General features: G+C 52.9%; 2 protein-coding genes across 3 annotated transcripts in view; one reads left to right on the top strand and one right to left on the bottom strand.

Moving 5' to 3' along the window:
- Positions 1 to 1,204: 1,204 nt before the first annotated feature.
- Positions 1,205 to 8,609, top strand: SMTNL1 (smoothelin-like 1). Its single transcript, XM_014532197.1, has 8 exons — positions 1,205 to 1,993; positions 2,243 to 2,375; positions 2,483 to 2,498; positions 3,091 to 3,126; positions 3,498 to 3,656; positions 3,848 to 3,962; positions 4,074 to 4,225; positions 8,213 to 8,609. Exons 1-8 carry the CDS (start codon positions 1,277 to 1,279, stop codon positions 8,355 to 8,357), a joined length of 1,473 nt encoding a protein of 490 aa, XP_014387683.1. The 5' UTR covers positions 1,205 to 1,276; the 3' UTR covers positions 8,358 to 8,609.
- A 1,191-nt stretch (positions 8,610 to 9,800) lies between these two features.
- Positions 9,801 to 18,657, bottom strand: part of UBE2L6 (ubiquitin-conjugating enzyme E2L 6) — a 9,344-nt gene continuing 487 nt past the window's right edge. The window contains exons 2-5 of one of the 2 annotated variants that reach the window (XM_014532182.1): positions 15,684 to 15,779; positions 15,289 to 15,399; positions 11,963 to 12,149; positions 9,801 to 10,599 (exon numbers count right to left, since the gene is read on the bottom strand). In XM_014532182.1, coding sequence (XP_014387668.1) covers positions 10,448 to 10,599; positions 11,963 to 12,149; positions 15,289 to 15,399; positions 15,684 to 15,779 — 546 coding nt within the window. In that variant the 3' untranslated portion in view covers positions 9,801 to 10,447. The remainder of the gene's footprint in view (positions 10,600 to 11,962; positions 12,150 to 15,288; positions 15,400 to 15,683; positions 15,780 to 18,657) is intronic. The other variant, XM_005884774.2, reaches the window with a different exon arrangement.

Raw genomic sequence — 18,657 nt, 5'->3', positions numbered from 1 at the left:
AGGATTCAGTCCATGACTTTTTTAAATCCTCACCCGAGGATGTTTTATTATTATTATTATTATTATTATTATTACTAGAGGCCCCATGCATGGGGTCCTGCCACCTGCCCCCAATTGGGGTGGGGGGCAGTCGGGGGCGGGGAAGATGGTGGTTGGCTGGGCACCTCTCCTGGACACCTGACTGATGGTCCAGACCGTGAGCAGTTTTCCTCCTGATCACTCATCATTCAGGTGCCTGGTCTATGAAGGCTGGAGAGCGTTTACTTACTTAGAATCACTGATCAGGGTCGGGTGGGGGACCACAGGGGGGAGGGGCCACTCCACCATCGGCCAGTTGGGCCACAGTGCGTGTCATAGCCACTGGTCATTCTGGTCGTTTCACCGTTTCTTTCACTGGACTTTTATATATATAGATTGAAAACAGAAGCAGTGGAGACAAAACAGTATTATTAAACCCTATCTAACTGCTCCTTTCTGCTTTGGGCTCTGCGCTTGAGGCTCACTACCACCACTGTTCCAGAATGCTAGTGTGGAATTGTAACAACCCAAGCATCGTCCTGTGCACCAAAAGGTTGCTAGTTCGATGCCCAGTCAGGGCACATACCTGGGTTGCAGGTTCTATACCTGGTCGGGATATGTACAGAAGGCAACCAATCAATGTTTCTCTCTCACATCGATTTATCTCTTTCCTCTCTCTCTTTTTCTCTCTCTCTCCATTCCTTCTCTAAGTATGTCCTCAAGTGAGGATTAAAAAAAAAGAGGCAAAGATCATTGGAAAGGCATTATGTGACCTAATATTCTTTTGTTGTTGTTAATCCTCACCTGAGGATATTTTTTCCATTGATTTTTAGAGTGGAAAGGGGGAGGGAGAGGAAGAGAGAGAAAAAAAAAAACATCGATGTGTGAGAGAGACACATAGATTGGTTGCCTCCCCACATACCCTGCAACCCAGGGATGTATCCTTGACAGGAATCGAACCTGTGACACTTCGGTGCACTGGGTGATTCTCTAACCGCTGAGCAACACTGGCCAGGGCATGTCCTACTGTTCTTTAAAGCCCAAGCCACAATCTGCAAAGGTAGGTGGACACCACCCAACATTAAGTCAGCGCGGCCCACTCCCCACCTCTCAGGAAGCAGCACTCTGTCCCTTCATTTCACCCCAGGGAAGTGGATTCTCTGGTCACATGTCCAAGTAGGGGGCACCCAGGACTGAAGCCCAGGCCTCCAGACTCCTGGCCAGCGCTGTCTGCGGGCGGGCTTTCACCTCATGCAGGATGGGCATGACCAGGCCTGCTTGTCTTCTCTTCCCAGAGATGGAGCAGAAGGAAGGGAAGCCCTCTGAGGATGGGACCACTGACTCCCCAGGGACCCCAGGGACGCCAGGAGGTGACACCTCTGCAGGGGAGGCGGCCAAAGGCACCGGTACTGCCACAGAGGGGCCTCCGGAGGGGGCAGGGAAGCAGGAAAGAGCTCCAGCTGAGGGAGGTGCTTCGGCAGAATTCCAGGGGGAAGCCAATGGGTTGGATGAGGTCAAGGTGGAGTCCAAAGTGGAGGCTGAACTTCCAAAGGAGGACGGTGGGAAGGAAGAGACCAAAGAGGCTCCTCAGGAGATGACAGGTGGGAAAGGAGAGACCAACTCTGAACCCAAGGAGGCCGAGGGAAAGCAGGAGACAGTGTTGGCCACTGAGAAGCAGAAGGCTGAGGGGAAAGCGGCCGAGCCCGAATGTGGGGAGAAAGCTGACGTCGAGGACCCGGCCAAGGCTGAGCTGGAGCAGGGCGCTGCGGAGCAGGAGGCCGGGGCCGGGTCCAGGGAGGCTGATGGGGAGCAGGAGGCCACGGCAGCCTCTCAGGAGGAGAGCACCAAGACGGAGGAGCCCAAGGTTGAAGCCCAGGTGAAAGCCCCAGAGGCCACATCGGACTCTGAGAAGAAGGCTGCTCTGGCAGATGAGGCCCAGGCTGAGCCACAAGAGAGTGACACGAGGGAGGAGGAGGTGAGTGAGGCAGAGGAGAGGAGGGAGGGGCCCCACAAAGTTCAGGAGTCCCCTGCCCCCAGGGAAGCAAGGCCCCTGTGCTTTATTTCCTGGGGAAAGTCCAGTCTTCCTCCCATGGATATCAAGAGCCTGGGGTGGGGGCTGCTGCGCCGTGTCCCAGGCTGCCTTGCAGATCTTTCTGCAGGCCTCACAAAGCCCTGGGCAAGCGCTTGTGTGACTGTGAGCTCACCCAGACCATGTTGGTTCCAGGAGTCAGGTGGTCCCCATGAAGAGCAGGATCAGGGTGTGGAGAGAGCGTCGGAGGAAGGGGCAGGAGTGAGTCCCAGCTCCCCCGAGGAATGGCCCGAGAGCCCCACGGAGGAGGGTCAAGGCCTCAGCCCAGGTGAGTGAGAGCCAGGAGCCCACAGGCTGCTGCAGGGGCTCTCCTGGAGGGCGTGCAGGGAGCAGTCATGGTGGACTCACCTCCCTCCCCCTGCTCCTTTCCTGCAGATGGGTTGGGCCCCCCCCCCCCCCCCAGGCCCCCCTCCATCACTGGCCCAGCAGCATCCCTGGCAGGTCTTATTGAGGCCCTCATCTTGCCGCTCAGCATGTTTCCACGGTGCCAAGCACCTTATATAGAGCAGCAGAAAGCACCCCCCCCCCCCCCCCAGGCCCCCCTCCATCACTGGCCTCTCAGCATCCCTGGCAGGTCTTATTGAGGCCCTCATCTTGCCGCTCAGCATGTTTCCACGGTGCCAAGCACCTTATATAGAGCATGAGCAGAAAGCCCGAGTTTGGACAACGACTCTGCCACTTACCAGCTGTGTGACCTCGGCCGTGTCACTTCGCCTCTTCTCATCTGTGAAGTGGGTGCAGTAACTGTGCCTCCCTCGTAGGATCAGTGTGAGGCTTAAATGGTATCATGTGTATAAAGCACTGAGCACAGTGCCTGGTGCCCAGCGGGTGTGGGAGAAAATGAGAGCCTTACTGCCCAACTTTAGTCATGAGAAAGTTGTTTTGACCTGAGATCCACCTCTGTGTTACTGCCTTAGAGGAAGACAACTGAATACTCACTGAGCTCGCAGGTAGCTGCGTGGCAGGCTCTAAACTCCCCTTCTTACTCAAGCCTCAGGGCCATCTTGTCAGGCAGGTGTGTGCTTGCCCCCATTTTACAGATGAGGAAGCTGGGGCTCAGAGAAGTAACACGAACAGTGCCAAGATCACACAGCAAATAAGAGGCAAAGCCAGGACTCGAACTCAGGTCAGACCTCAGACTTGCCCTAGTTCTGCCCTCACATACCGCCAGACCACACACTCCCCAAGTTGGACGGAGCCTCACTATTCCTTCCAGCCCCTCCCAGTGCCGGCACAGGAAATGGGTGCCAAGAGTGGGTGCCCCAACTGCCCATGCCCCTTTGGACTGCAGGGACCCCCCCCCCACTCCCAGCCTGCTCCCACCCCTTCCCTGTACCCTGTGCTGACTGGTCCCCGCCCCTCTTACTGGTCTCTGAACTTTTCTGCGTAGTGAGTCTTCACCCAGCGAGGTGCCCCAGAGTCCCACGGAGCCCCCTCCCTCCCAGGAGAAGAAGAAGGAGAAGGCACCAGAACGCAGGGTGGCAGCCCCTGCCCGGCCCCGGGGGGCCCGGGCGCAGAACCGCAAAGCCATCGTGGACAAGTTTGGAGGGTAGGATGCAGGCGAGAAATGGCTGGGCTGGGCTTTCCCAGGATGTGGGTTGGTAGGATGGAGGCCTCAGGGGGTGGGAACAGCCCAGGCCAAGGTGGGAGGGTTGACCCGGGGCTGGGGCTCCTCCCTGATGGGGCTCTCGGTGGCCTCCCACCTCTCTGGCCTGGCCTTCTCCATCCCTCCGCTCACAGGGCAGCCTCGGGCCCCACGGCCCTGTTCCGGAACACGAAGGCAGCCGGGGCAGCCATCGGCAGCGTCAAGAACATGCTCTTGGAGTGGTGCAGGGCCATGACGAGAAACTACGAGGTGGGCACGGGTGGGACCCTTCCCCAGGGCGGCAGTGCTCGGGAGGTCTGCGTGGTGCAGAGACCAGAGGGTGTGAGGCTCACGGAGGCCGCCCCTTCCCGCCACCCGCAGCACGTGGACATTCAGAACTTCTCGTCAAGCTGGAGCAGCGGCATGGCCTTCTGCGCCCTCATCCACAAGTTCTTCCCCGATGCCTTTGACTACGCCGAGCTGGACCCCACCAAGCGCCGGCACAACTTCACCTTGGCCTTCTCCACCGCAGAGTAAGCCCAGCCAGGACCGCAGAGGCTCGGTGCCGATGCCTAAGCCCTAAGGCCAGCGCTACACCCACAGGGGTGGGGAATGTGGCCACGCATTGGGGTAGCCAACAGTCTTTGATCACCAGAAACTGGTTCAGGACAGAGCAGCGGGCAAAATCCCTGCTTGCCCTGTAGCTTATAGTCAGAGGGAGAGAGATCATAAACACACGCATACGAAATAGCATGCCCCGGGGGAATAGGTGCCGTAAAGACAGCGCCAGCAGGGGGAGGGGTAGAGAAGGGGGAGGGGTAGAGAAGTGGGGGTCGGCCTGCTGTTCCAGACAGGGCGGTTCAAGGACTTGGGGTCAGATTCTTGTTGGCTGTGTAATCTTGGACAGGCTCCTTTACCTCTCTGAGCCTCATATTCCAATCTTTAAAATGGGCATGAGGTATCCTCTTCTCCAGGGCTATAGTGAGAATTAATAATTGAGTGAAGTCCCTATAACAGTACCTAATGCACAGAAGACACTTTTCAAGAGTCTTAGCTGCTGTTCCTGTATTGTAACGAACGAGATCACAGCTGTAAGATAGGCTTCACTTTGGAACCGGGAGGCGGGTTTATTCCTGCTCAGAGAGCAGCTGGGTGCCAGGAGTGGTGGTGGGATGGAGCCATGGGTGGTACTAGAAAGGCAGGAGGGGTGTGAGGAACAGAGTGGCCCAAGGAAGAACCTGAGAGCCAGATACCACTGCCGAGTGGGGGACAGGGAGGCACTCCCACCAGCAAAGCACTACAGCCAGACATCTGTGCCCACCGAGGCCTGGACGCTTCCTGGTGCCTCAGGACTCCCCAGGAGCTCACGCCAGCAGCGCCTGCTTTCTCCTGTCCCAGGGAGAGGCTTCCGAGCCACCTGGCAGAGACAGGACTGTGCAGAGGGCGTGGCCAGTGAGGGCAACTCTTGGGGCACTTCTATAGCCCGGGACAGGGAAGAAGTCTGCAGATGTTAGCAGCACCTGGGTCTGGGAGGCTGAGCCCTCTGGTCATGTGCAGGCCTGGCCACCAGCCTGCAGGGAAGCCTGGGACAGCAGCCTCCCCCTCTCCGGGCCTGCGTGTCCCCATCCGCAAAATGAGAGCTTTGGATATTGATCTGTGCTTTCAGATGGGTGTTTCCCCCAGCAGATTTCTCAAAATATTATGTGAATGCCCGACATATAAAACAAATTAAAGGGGAACCTTTTTGGTTGGGGGATTCCAGGAGCTTAATGCCCAACCTCCCTTCCCAAGATGGTCCCTGAAGCATGTCTGTAGGGCCTAGGGCACCCAGAGTGCCATTGGAAACCACCGACTTGAGGTCCGGAAGATTCCTTCCAGTTCCACATTATCCCGCCAAGGGAAGGGATGTGTGCCTGGGGAGAGGGGGGCTCAGGGCTCAGAAACACCTTTAAGGATGATGACAAGACACATGGATGGAGAGGGGCTGTCTGCCAGGCATGCTAAGTGCTCTCCTTGGCTTATCCTGTTCCAGCCTCACAGCATCCCAGAGTGGGTACAAGTAGAGATGCTTCGTGACATCCCGGGGTGGGACAGGAGGGCTGTGGCAGAAATGGGACTGGAAAGTGAACTCCTAGCCAGGACTGAGGGCTCCAAGTGAGCATCAGAAGGATGTGCAGCTCCGCCCTGGCCAGGTGTCCCTGGCCTGTGGGGCATGAGGCATTGTCCTCCTCTGGCAGCCGCCTCGCCTTGGTTCCACGCCAGGCAGAGCCACAGGAAGGCATAAGGAGGCTCAGTAATGATGATGGGCTGATAGGAGGCATCAGACAGCAGTGTGAAGGCGAGGATGAGGTAGGGACCGTGGAGAATGGAGGATGAGGTGCCGAGTGTGAATCCTGCCTCCTTCCTCCTTAGCTCTGTCACTCTCGGCAGCTGACTTAACCACCCTTATGGGTGAGAGTGAAGATTAAATGTGCCAACTAGATGGCCCCTGCCAGGGCCGTCGCACCTTACCGCCCCGTAGAACTCTCCTCTGATTCCTGTGAAGTCCCGACAGAGGGGGGCAGCCAGTGCCGAAGCCCCCACTGGGCTCAGTCAGCTGTGCTGCTGGAGGAGCCTGGCCCCCAGCTCCTGTGTGGAGAGACCCACACCCAGAAGCCAAGGTCACTGCATCGGTTGCAGGGAGCCGGTCCCATTCTTCGAAATCCTCCCGTCTGCGCTCCTCCCCCGGCACCCAGGCCAGTCCGGCTTGGGTTTCGGCCCAGCTGTCTCAGCCCCAAGGGAGGCTTTCTGCTGGGACCCTGGTTTCTCCCACTGCCAGCACCCACGTGGTTTGGCAGGCTGGGGCTGCGGAGGCCCAGCTTCAGGGCACGGATGCCAGAGGCGGCAGGCCAGCCTGGGGTGGAGTCCCAGCCATATCACTCACTTCAACCTTGGGCAAATCATCAAAATGCTCTGCGTGTCCAGTCCCTCTTCTGCTGGCTGAGGACGGAGGGGAGGTGTAAATGAGACAGTTCAAGGGGAAACACTTGATAAAGCGCCTGGCCCCTGGTAGCAAGGCCCCAACGGTGGTTAGCTCAGATTATCAGCCTTCACAAAGCCAGGAGTGGCACGTCGCCCCAAAGAGCAGCTGGGAAGATAGAAAAAGAGGACTAACCTCCATGCAGTCCCTCACACACATCAAACACACCTGCCTCAGGGCCTTTGCACATGCTATTCTGCTGCCTGGAATCCTCGTCCAAGATACGGACATGATTTACTCTCCTTAAGAGACCTTCCCTGAGCATCCTTTTAAAAATACTGTCAACACAGGAACATTCCCTGCCTCCTTTCCTGGCCTTATTTTCTTCCACAGCACCTCTCACCACCGGATGAGCCATCTATTTCATGTGTTTGATTACTGTCTTCCGCCACGAGAATGTCAGTTAACATGAGAGCAGGGAAGTTTGGGTTTTGTTCAGTGCTGAACTCCCTCAGCAAATACACGGAGACGGAATAAAGATGGAGATGGCTCAGCTATAAGCCATCATACTAGCGAGGACTGGGGTTCTGTTCTTGAAACTCTTCCGGAGGGGTTTGGCCTTCCAGAGGATAGATACGGGAGCATGTGGGAGGGGTGGGTTAATGCAGACCTGGAGACCAGAGGGTCCCATTCCACGTGAGGCCACAGTGCAATAAAAACGTGGGCTCTGGCATCAGACCAAGCTGAGTGTCAGTTTTGACTCCGTCAGGGCCTCAGCTTCATCTGTGCAATGGAATAGTTGGCCTAGATCCGTGGTCGGCAAACTCATTAGTCAACAGAGCCAAATATCAACAGTACAACGATTGAAATTTCTTTTGAGAGCCAAATTTTTTAAACTTAAACTATATCCAAGATATGGACATGATTTACTCTCCTTAAGAGACCTTCTCTGAGCATCCTTTTAAAAATACTGTCAACACAGGAACATTCCCTGCCTCCTTTCCTGGCCTTATTTTCTTCCACAGCACCTCTCACCACCGGATGAGCCATCTATTTCATGTGTTTGATTACTGTCTTCCGCCACGAGAATGTCAGTTAACATGAGAGCAGGGAAGTTTGGGTTTTGTTCAGTGCTGAACTCCCTCAGCAAATACACGGAGACGGAATAAAGATGGAGATGGCTCAGCTATAAGCCATCATACTAGCAAGGACTGGGGTTCTGTCCTTGAAACTCTTCCGGAGGGGCTTGGCCTTCCAGAGGACAGATACGGGAGCATGTGGGAGGGGTGAGTTAATGCAGACCTAGAGACCAGAGGGTCCCGTTCCACGTGAGGCCACAGTGCAATGAAAACATGGGCTCTGGGAGCAGACCAAGCTGAGTGTCAGTTTTGACTCCGTCAGGGCCTCAGCTTCCTCATCTGTGCAATGGGATAGTTGGCCTAGATGACTCCCACCTCCAACACACAATCCATCCCTGCTGGGCTGCCCCCACCCCTTCCCCTAGCTCCCATGTTCTTCACCTTGGCTCTGGTCCTCACCCCACCCCTCCTCTGCCTCTCAGGAAACTGGCCGACTGTGCCCAGCTGCTGGAGGTGGATGACATGGTGCGGCTGGCAGTGCCTGACTCCAAGTGCGTCTATACCTACATCCAGGAGCTGTATCGCTGCCTAGTGCAGAAGGGACTGGTGAAGACCAAGAAGAAATGAGGAGCTGACTGACCCTGTGGGCAGGGCGCCCAGCTGACCAGCCACGGCCCAAGGCTCCCTTCTGCTCCAGAGACAAGAGAGCCGGGTTGGGCAAAGGCAGGTGGTACCAGTCTTAACTGCATTAAAGGTACTTTTGTAAAATCCTGTCTGGCCCTCAGTGCTCCCTCCCTATCCCAGCCAGGAACCTGTCTCTCTCTGGGATAATAAACCCTGGCTGCCAGGGTCCCTCCGCTGACATTTCCTCACCTGACACAATCTTTTCTCTTTTTTAAAAGATTTTTAAATTGACTTTTGGAGAGAGGGGAAAGGGGGAGGGGGGGAGAAACAGTGATGTCAGAGTGAAATATCGATTGGCTGCCTCCTGCACACCCATTCGGGGGGATCGAGCCTGCAACCAGACATGTACCGACTGGGAATCAAACCAGCAACCTTTTGGTACATAGGACGATGCCCAACCAACTGAGCCACACCGGCCAGGGCTGCCACAATCTTTTCTACCAGCATGAACGGCATTTGGGAAAGGACAATGGCCTGGGTCCCACCACTAACCAAATGTGTGACCTTGGGCCAACAAGCTAGCGTCTCTGAACCTATTCACCATCTGATTGTGGACAAAATAAGTTCAAACCTCATGGAGGTGTTGTGAGGGTTAAAGGAAATAATTAAATGAGCAAAAGCCTTGCCTGGTGCCTGTCACATATACGTTCAGTAAGTGGTGGCCAAGAGTGAAAACAAATCCTACACTTCCGGCCATCGGTGGCACTTCTCCTGTCTCTTCCCTCTCTCCACACTTCTCCCGATTAGAGAATTCCAGGGCAGGGCTGGAATAGAAGATGCTCTAGAAATCTCACCCCACGTAGGCTAGTGGGACCTACAGTGAGGCCCTTGACTCAAAGATACCCCACATTTCTGTCTTTTAAAAGCAGATGGTTTTCCTGTAACTCAGAACCATCACACCCAGAAGGTTCTTCCTTCCGGTTCAGCTAATCCCTCCGACTCTGCCTGAAGTTGTGGCTTGTTTTTGTTTTTCCATTGCTCATTAGAGAGGAACCGCTGAGCTGACGACAATGTCCTGCTAACAGTCCTGTCTGGCTTTATCAGCCACTGGGGAATGCTGTGCTGGTAACAGCCCACGAAAAACACAGAGACAAAAGCCAGCCAGCTTGGCACTGAGGCAGGAGGTGACCTGGCAATCCACTCTGTGCCCTGTGCGCTGCCGCCTCATCTATGAAATGAGGACATTCCCCTGGGGAGGTGTTGGCGACCCTCTGGCCAGGATGGCCTAGTCCCTCGTGGCTCCACAATATCTGGGGTTCCTCCCGGCTCGAGGCCATCAGTTCATGGGAAGTAGGGTCCCACCTTTTATTAGACAGCAGCTAACTCCCCAGCCTCCTCTTCTCCTGATAAGACTGCCCCATCCCCTCAGCGAACACTGAGCCAGACTCCACACGTCATCTGAGACTTTAATGGCTGGAAAAACACATGGTTTCCGTGACTCCCCCTTGACTGGAAGCTGAAGGGGCTGCTCCTCCCAGCCTAAAGCCTGGCCCCAACCTAATGGGACTGCAAGTGGTTTGGAAACAATGTAGTCAGATTTCTGGGACAGAGATCAGATTCTTCACTTAGCGTTTCATCAGTGGAAAAGAAAAGGTTTAGCACTTAAATCTGCACAGCCTGGCTGATAATGTAATCAACAAATCACCCAATTGCAAGGGACTCCCTTCTATGTGCCCCGCCTCCCGCCCCCATTCCCCCAGATGCCTGGGTCCCTGAGGTTTTCTGGTGGCCTGCAGGGCTCATTTCCTGCCAGCTGGCCTGGAAGGTGATCTCTAAGATGGAGCCACTAGTAGCAGCTGGCCTGTGACTCTGCAAACCTAAACTGCCTGGCTCTGGGGCACAGAAAGGAAGTAAGGAAAGCACACCTGTGGCCAGGTAAACCTGGAACTGGGTCCACACATACCACACACACAACTAACGACTAACAACCTAAGAAAGGAAAAACACAGAAAAACCAAGGGGCTCTGGCCCCAGTCCATGTGGTGTGTCCGCCATCACACGGACAGGACCCGGTGCAGAGGGCAGAACCGGAGCTAGGAGGGCCGGGGCTCTCCAAACTGGAGGGTGAACTCTTCGGCGCTCCTGTGGAACTGCTCCGAGTTCAGTGTTAGCAGGTCAGCAAGCTCCAGGCGCAGGGGCTCTCCCAGGTCCGGATTATTCACCAGCACGCTGAGGGCCTCCAAGACTGGGGAGAGAGGCCAGAGCAGGACATGAGGACGGAGAGAAAAATCCTGGGAAGGGTCCGATGGCTGCCCAGATCCCCCTGAAACTCCATGCTCACGCCCTGGGGAACCCCCAAGAAGGTTCCACCTCTCAGGATCACTCCCTAACCAAACTGAATGCCCCTCCCGTTCCCAGCTGACGATGTCGAAAGCTCTGACTGGTTCTGTCAGTGGTTTCCAAACTATGTTCCGTGATGAGATACGTGGGGTGTCTGGGTCCCACTCCCTTTTCAACAAGAACCACTTCGTTTTCCTCTGTTTGATATTAAGGTTCCAAATAAACTTTTATTTGGGAAAAAGGGTTCTGAGGCTAAAGACTGAGAACCATTACTGCCCGGTGGTTGATCTTGCACAGATGCCTTTGGGAACCCGGTGAAGGCAGGGGCCCGTCTCCCCAGGCACGTGCACATGCGCACAAACATGGAGCTCTGAGATAAGAGTGCTTCACGGGTCCCTGAAGGTCATCCGACGAGCACTCCCCACCCGCCCCCACCCCAGGACCCTCCTGCCGGGGTTAAGAACTGAGATAGTCCAGAGGCAGGAGAGATCACACATTGACTAGAGCCAACAGCCACATGTGCTTATCTCGTTTTAAATGAATAAGAATGAACTACAACTAGGAACTCAGTTCCTCAGCCACACTGGCCACATTTCAAGCCCTCAATAGCCACACTGTGGCTAGTGACTGCGGAACTGGACAGTGCACGCACCATTCCCATCACTGCAGAAAGACCTGCTGGATGGTGCCGAGCTCGCCAAGCCCGGCTGCACATCCCAGCGCTGCCGCTGGCCAGCTGAATAGACTCAGTGCCAGACCTGAGGCAAGTGCTCCACCTCTTGGCGCCTCCGTGTGCTCATCTACTAAATGGGGCTAAGGACAGCAGTATCTTGGGGAGCTGCTCAGGGGATGCAATGACATTATGCGTGAAGCTCTCTGCAGAGTGCCAAAAGTGCTTAATTAAGTGATTGGATTGTCATTACTGGGCCAACCCCCTCAACTCTCCTTTAGGGCACTGAGCCCTGGAAAGGAGTGGAGACTTCACCAAGGTCCACAGATAGAGAGCAGCGGCCTTCTTATCCCAAGCCTGTCCCTCTATAGCTCAGCGGCTTCTCTCTCCCATGACCCAGACACGTTGTTGTCACACCTGCCCACGTGTAAGAACAGAGGCAGGAGCAGGTATCTCAGGACACATCCCTTCTATCCAACAACAGACTCCACTGAGACCCACAATTTTTATCTCTTCTCTTTGGGCTTTTCTAACTCAAAATCAGCCCCATAACCCCTCTCCCGCATGGGCCCCTCCCTGGAGGCAGAACCCAGCCCACCTTGGTAGGTCTTGGTATGAGGCTTCCAGTTCTCATTGCTGATGATGGGTAGGCACACCTGGCCATCAATGCCCACGTTGGGGTGGTAGATCTTGGTTATGAACGTCACCGTGGGGGGTCTCAGTGGATATTCCTCGGGGAAGTTGATGCGCAGGTTGAAGGCCCTGAGGTTGTAGGGCGGCTTCTCCTGTGTAAGAGAAGGAGTGAAGCTCTGTTCCGAGGCAGGGCTGCTCTGAAAGGATCATTTTCCTCCTCGGGCCTTGGTCTGGTTTCCCCCTTCCCTGCCCCCACCCCAGGGTCCAAGGCAGCCTCTACTCCACTCCCAGAAAGAATCATGAATGGGGACAGACGGCACCTGCATTCATTTGGCAATTGAGCCCTGGGTTAGTGGAAGAGTGGAATCACAAAAGAACTCTGACCTGGGGGGGTCACAAGCCGGATCCTGGCTTTTGCTGGGTGATCCGGGCCAGCGCCTCCCATCTCTAGGCCTCAGTTTCCTCATTTGAAAAGTGGGTCAAGTTTGACTAAATGAGCTCTAAGAACCATCTCATCTTTTTTTTTTTTTGTACAGATAATTAACCATTCCCCAGATTTATTGAGAAATAATTGGCACACACCATTATATAAGTTTGAGGTGTATAGCCTGAAGATTAGATTTACATATGTTATGAAATAATTACCACAGTACCAGCAGCTAACGCTTATCTTCTCATATAGATACAGGAAAAAGAAAAGAGAAAAGAAAAAACTGTTTCTCCTTGTGATGAGAACTGTTAGGATCTTCTCTCTTTTTTTTTAAATATATTTTTACTGATTTCAGAGAGAAAGGGAGAGGGAGAAAAAGATAGTGATGAGAGAGAATCATTGACTGGCTGCCTCCTGCAAGCCCCACACTGGGGATCGAGCCTACAACCCAGGCAATGTGCCCTTGACCGGAATCGAACCTGGGACCCTTCAGTCCGCAGGCCCACGCTCTATCCACTGAGCCAACCCAGCTAGGGCAGCATCTACTCTCTTAAAACAACCTTCCTATAGACCTACAGTAGTGTTAGCTATGATCATCACATTATATATTTCATCCCTAGCATGTATTTACCTTATAACTGGAAATTTGCATCTTTTGACCACTTTCCTTCATCTCCACCCTCTGCCTCTGATAACCACAGTCTGATCTCTATTTCTGGGAGTTTGGGGGGTTTCTATTTTAACTTATTTTTTTTAGATTCCTCATTGACATGAGATCATACAGTATCTGTCTTTCTCCGTCTACCTTCAAGGTCCATCCATGCTGTCGCAAATGGTCATCTCAGTTTTAAAGCCTTCCTGAGAATTACGGGAAAGGAGAAGGATATACGTTCTGTGTTTAGGAGCTGTTAGCAAATACAGGAGAACACCATGGTTGGAGGGGATGAAATGGAGAAAGTGAGGGAACCGTAAAACTGAGGGGACTGGAGATGTAAAATGGGCAGCCACTGTGGAAAGTTGTACAGTGGTTCCTCAAAAATTTAAACAGAATTACCATATGATCCAACAATTCCACTTCTGGGGATATACTCAAAAGAAGTGAAAGCAAGGACTCAAATAGGTATTTGTACACCCGCATTCACAGCTGCGTTATTCATTGCGTGGAAACAACCCAAACGTCCATCTACGAATGAATGCTTAAGCAAAATGTGGCATGAACATACAATGGAATATTATTCAACCTTAAAAAGGAAAGGAATTCAGCCTGGCTGGTGTGGCTCAGTGACTGTCGACCCATGAACCAGGAGGTCACACAGTTCAATTCCCAATCAGGGCACATGCCTGGATTGCGGGATCGATGGGGGGGTGGGGGGGGGGGCACGTGCAAGAGGCAGCCGATCAATGATTCTCTCTCTCTCCCTTCCTCTCTGAAATCAATAAAAAATATATTTTAAGAAGGAAGGAAATTCTGACACAGGCCACACCATGGATGAACTCCGAAGACATTATGCTCAGTGAAATATGCTAGACAAAAAAGAACACACTTTGAATGATTCCACTTTTGTGGGAGATCTAGAATAGCCAAATTCATTGATATAAATTAGAAAGTTAGCAGGGACTGGAGGGGATGAGGAATGGGGAGTTGGTGCCTCATGGGTACGGAGTTTGGGGAAGAGGAAAGAGCTCTGGAGATGGATGGTGGTGCTGGTTGAACAAGAATGTGAATAGACTCAGTGCCACTGAGCTGTAAACGTGACAATGGCTAAGATGGTAAATACTGTTACGTGTATTTTATCGTGACTTAAAAGAAAGGAAGAATACTGTGGCTAGAGAGATCGAGGGATGGAAGCTGCTGGGACCCAGTAGGAAATCCTCCAGAGTTTGAGCAACCTGAAGGCTTGCCTGAGCACCTACTCTGTGCTGCCCTGTGCTAAGGGCTTGGCACACATTAGGCCGGGTGGCAGACTGTAGGGGCTGCATGGACTTTGGAGCCACACTGCCTGGGTGTGAATCTTGGCTCTGCTCCTCACCAGCTGCGTGACCTGAGGTAAGTCACTTAACTTCTCTGTGCTTCCATATGGGAATAATACTACACTTCTTCATAGGGCTTCTGTGAGGATTAAATGAGTTAACTTATGCTAAGGACTTAGAACAGGGCCTGGCACATGGCAGGCACTACGTTTGTGTCAACTGTTATAAGTATTATGAAAACTCATGACTATCAGCATCTCCAATTCTATATGAGGAAACTCAAGTTCAATGCACGTAAGTAACTTGCCCAGGCCCACAGGGGCAGGGCTGGGTGGGAACCCAGAGCTGTGGACTCTATTTCCACACATGAGCACTGCGCTACACCCCGAGACAGAAGGAACCCCAGAACTTCGGTGACCCCAGTCCAGGCTGGTGCCAAAGCTCCAGACCTTTCAGAACCTTTGCTACTGAGAAGACAGGCCAAGGACAGAATGACATACACATTTAAGCACAGTCAGATTTTAAGAGAACTCCTCTGCCTTAGCAGAAGGCAAAACAGAAGCCACAGTGGTCTTGGATGTGTCTGAAATAAGAGATGAGGCAACTACTGGGCAAATAAAATGTGTCAGCATTTATGTTCTTGAATAACAAGAAAGGGCTGGGGCCAGGAAGCAGAGACAAGGCGAAGGGTGTGGCCTCACAGAAGGCTGAATGACTTCTGCATCTTGTCTGCGAGCTTTGAAATCTGAACAACACTACTCCATGTAATTAGGCACTAACACTGCTGGAGAATGGCCTCCTAAAGAAAGTATTCTCCGCCCAACTGACTCATTTTTGTGTCCATTACCCCTGACCCCTTCAGGACACTGATGAAATGCGCTTTCTTTTACCGATGCCACTTGTGTAGATGCCAGCTTCACCGACCGTCTTGATATAACAAATGTCTGGAGAACACTCTGAGGTTGGCACAATTTGGGGAACTGCTCTTTACCCCCGATCAACTGTGGGAAACAGGAAGTTTATATCTAGCCCCTGACAAAGGCCCAAGAATCTTTTCTTTTCTTAAGAATAAAATCTTACCATTTGCGACAGCTGGGATGAACTAAAGGGTATCTGCCTCAACCTCGGAAGCAATCAATCCAGAGAGAGACCCCTCTACCAATGGCAGAGGCAGTAAAAAAGGGACTCCAAGGCAGGGAAAATTCTTGCCCAGTCGTAACCACGCCTGCCCAGGCCCCTGACCTAAGTCACCCCAACCCAGGACCAGGGTCCCAGGGACACTCACGGGCAGAAGGAGAGCGTGCCACACCAGGACGTCCGCATCATCGCTGGACAGGTTCCGCAGGTACTGGGGAAGGTCCTTCTGAAGATCCTCCAGCTCCTGAGGGGCGGGGGTGGGTGGGCAGTTGGCTTAGTCTCCCCTACTTCAGCCACCTCCCCCTGCCCCAGCACAAGCTGTCCCAAGTCCCAAACGGGGCAGAAGCCGCAAAGTCAGAGCTCCCATTTAGTGAGCACTTAGTATGTGCCAGGCCGGTGCTACGTGCTTTCAGTGACAGCCTGTGTTAGCCTCACACAGCTCTGGAGGTGCCAGGGGACGGGAAAATGATGATCGCTGCTTCCAGATGTTAGAACTTGGGAGTCAACTCTCTCAGGAGTCGTTTCTCCTAAAACCAAGGCACTTAACCTCCATCCTCTAGTCCAGTGGTTCTCAACCTTCCTAATGCCGCGACCCTTTAATACAGTTCCTCATGTTGTGGTGACCCCCAACCATAAAATTATTTTCATTGCTACTTCATAACTGTAATTTTGCTACTGTTATGAATCGTAATGTAAATATCTGATATGCAGGATGTATTTTCATTGTTACAAATTGAACATAATTAAAGCATAGTGATTAATCACAAAAACAATATGTAATTATATGTGTGTTTTCCGATGGTCTTAGGCGACCCCTGTGAAAGGGTCGTTCGACCCCCAAAGGGGTCGCGACCCACAGGTTGAGAACCGCTGCTCTAGTCCTTTTCCTAGAGAGTCACAAGACCCCAATACCCTCCCTCCCTCTGGCCCTGCCTAGCATCCACTCGTGTCCAGCGTGATAGTGTGTCCTTACATGCTCACAGCAGCAGAGACATCACCCTGTGCCTGGCAGACTCCTCCATCCCAGGGTGAGGGAGGAAGGTGACTCAGACCATAGCAAAGCAGAAGTCTACACACCACGCAGAGAAACAAGGGACAGGAGTGACTCACCTTCCTAGAAACGTGGCCCAGTCACCTGGACATCGCTGAATTCTCCCAGCAGCCCTTCCTGAGCAGCCTCTGCTAACACCTGACTAAGACAGGGCCCGGTCCTCAAGAACTTCACTGGAGCAATGGAGGACCCAGGGGTGTGGTGATATGGACAGTAACCGGGAAGGAGAGGAGGGGACAGCAGGAAGGCTTTGCAGAAGGTGACACTGAGCTGGATCATAGGGAATTAAAGGAGGCCCCCCCTGCAGAGAAGGGGAGAGGCACCAAGGCAGAGGGCCCAGTCAGAGCAAATGTGTACAGTGTGTCTCCTGCAAGGTTAACGGTTACCACGGTCAAGTGCAATGGGAAACACTAGGCTAAACAGATTTCTCTACGGCAGGACTTCCCAAGTCTTTAATATGCTATTGTGTGCCATGAACCTCCAAGATGTGAGCCCACGACATACAGTGCTTCTCAATCTTATTTGACCAAGGAGCCCCCTCCCTTTCGGGGTTCATCCCGCAGGACAACAGACCTTTGGTGGGGGGAACAATTTAAAGATTAAAAGACATTCAAGGGCAGGTTGTATCCTCTGGAACACAGAATGGGGGATGCTACTGGCATTTCGTGGGCAGAGGCCAGGGATGCTCATTAACATCCTACAAAATATTATGTAGCCCAAAATGTCAATGTGGCAAGGTTGAGAGACAGACCCTGGTGTAAACAAAAGCAGAGAGAAAGCTTCCCACAGCCCCTCCATGAGGAGGGGTCCCTTAGCACTGTGGACCAGCTGAACTTTATCTGCCCCCCAATATATAAACACACCCATCCCCCACTTCCTAGGTTTCAGCCCATACTCCATCTCTGTTCATGCCAACAAACTACTTCTGTCCAAAGTACCTGGCCCTCATTTATCATTTACCCCAAACCAGAAGCATCTGCTACTCCAAGTCCTAGTTCCAATATGATCTGTGACTCTTTGGAAACAATGAAGGCCAAGGCTGAACAGAGAAGCTGTGGGATAGACATTTCCTAGAACACTCTTCTAGGTGAGTTCTGCCAAAACTTTCCCCAAGCCAGAGAATGTGGAAACCCAAGCAAGGACCCACAGCTCTTTCCTGAGGCCTGTAAGGAAATTACCTGACTCAGAGGAACAGAAAGTGAAAGCAGAGAGGCCCCTGAAAGAAGCTGCGGGTTGGAGCCCCATCCACCTGGACTCAAACCCCGGCCCCTTCACTCCCTATTGGATGACCCTGACAACCAAGTGATTCTGAGCCTCAATTTCCTCATCTGTAAAATGGGGGTAAGTGACAATTAGATGAAATGACTAATGTGTAAACTGCTTGGCACCTAATGGTGCCAGTGGGATAAATACCAAATACAGCTCCTAGCTCTTTCCCACTTGGCTAGAAGACCCTCTGCCCAACCTTGAGATTTCAGTTCTGGGCTGTGTCTGCTCCAGGTGCCCCAATCTGGAACCGCCTTCCTCTCAAAGGCTGAGGGTAGCAGCCCCCCCCCCCATGACCCTCCTCAAGCCTGTACCCCACTCTGCACATTCGAGGGGCACTTCTGAGAAGGTCAGAGTCTGGGGGATGTCAGACCCACTTCACCAGGATTGCTCTTCCTTCCCCTTCTATCTCCTGGCTCCACCCAGTCCTGAAAACACCCTGGGATTCCCCACTTTCTGGGGGAAATCCTCTGTTCTCCATCCTTCCAGACCTCATTTCAAATTGTGTCCCCGACTGGAAAGATTTTTGCTCATCTCTGCACAGGAACCAGCACATAGTAGGTATTCCACATTTGTAGAACGAATGAATGCACACTCTTACACTCCAGGACACCTTCCAGGTCCGCTTTGATAGCTTTTCCTCCTGAAAATACCCAGGGAACTTTGTTCCCAATGTCTACTCGGCACTCCTAACTTCTACTTAGCACCCCCGACATCTCGGGACTCTGGTGATGTAGGTACCAAATTAGGAGGCGGGTCCCGGGCTATTCCAAGACAAGGACCTTGCCCTGGTTATATTTCTTTT

The sequence above is a fragment of the Myotis brandtii genome, unplaced genomic scaffold (genome assembly GCF_000412655.1).
Source record: "Myotis brandtii unplaced genomic scaffold, ASM41265v1 scaffold854, whole genome shotgun sequence".
Lineage (NCBI taxonomy): Eukaryota > Metazoa > Chordata > Mammalia > Chiroptera > Vespertilionidae > Myotis > Myotis brandtii.
This window is presented reverse-complemented; position numbering and strand designations above follow the sequence as displayed.

What these genes read in the sequence shown, in the direction of transcription:
- SMTNL1 (XM_014532197.1), top strand. Translation starts at nt 1,277, where the DNA reads ATGGGCATGACCAGGCCTGCTTGTCTTCTCTTCCCAGAGATGGAGCAG. An exon ending in ATCGTGGACAAGTTTGGAGG is followed by an intron (nt 3,657 to 3,847) that starts GTAGGATGCAGG and finishes CTCCGCTCACAG; the next exon opens with GGCAGCCTCGGGCCCCACGG. An exon ending in CCATGACGAGAAACTACGAG is followed by an intron (nt 3,963 to 4,073) that starts GTGGGCACGGGT and finishes CGCCACCCGCAG; the next exon opens with CACGTGGACATTCAGAACTT.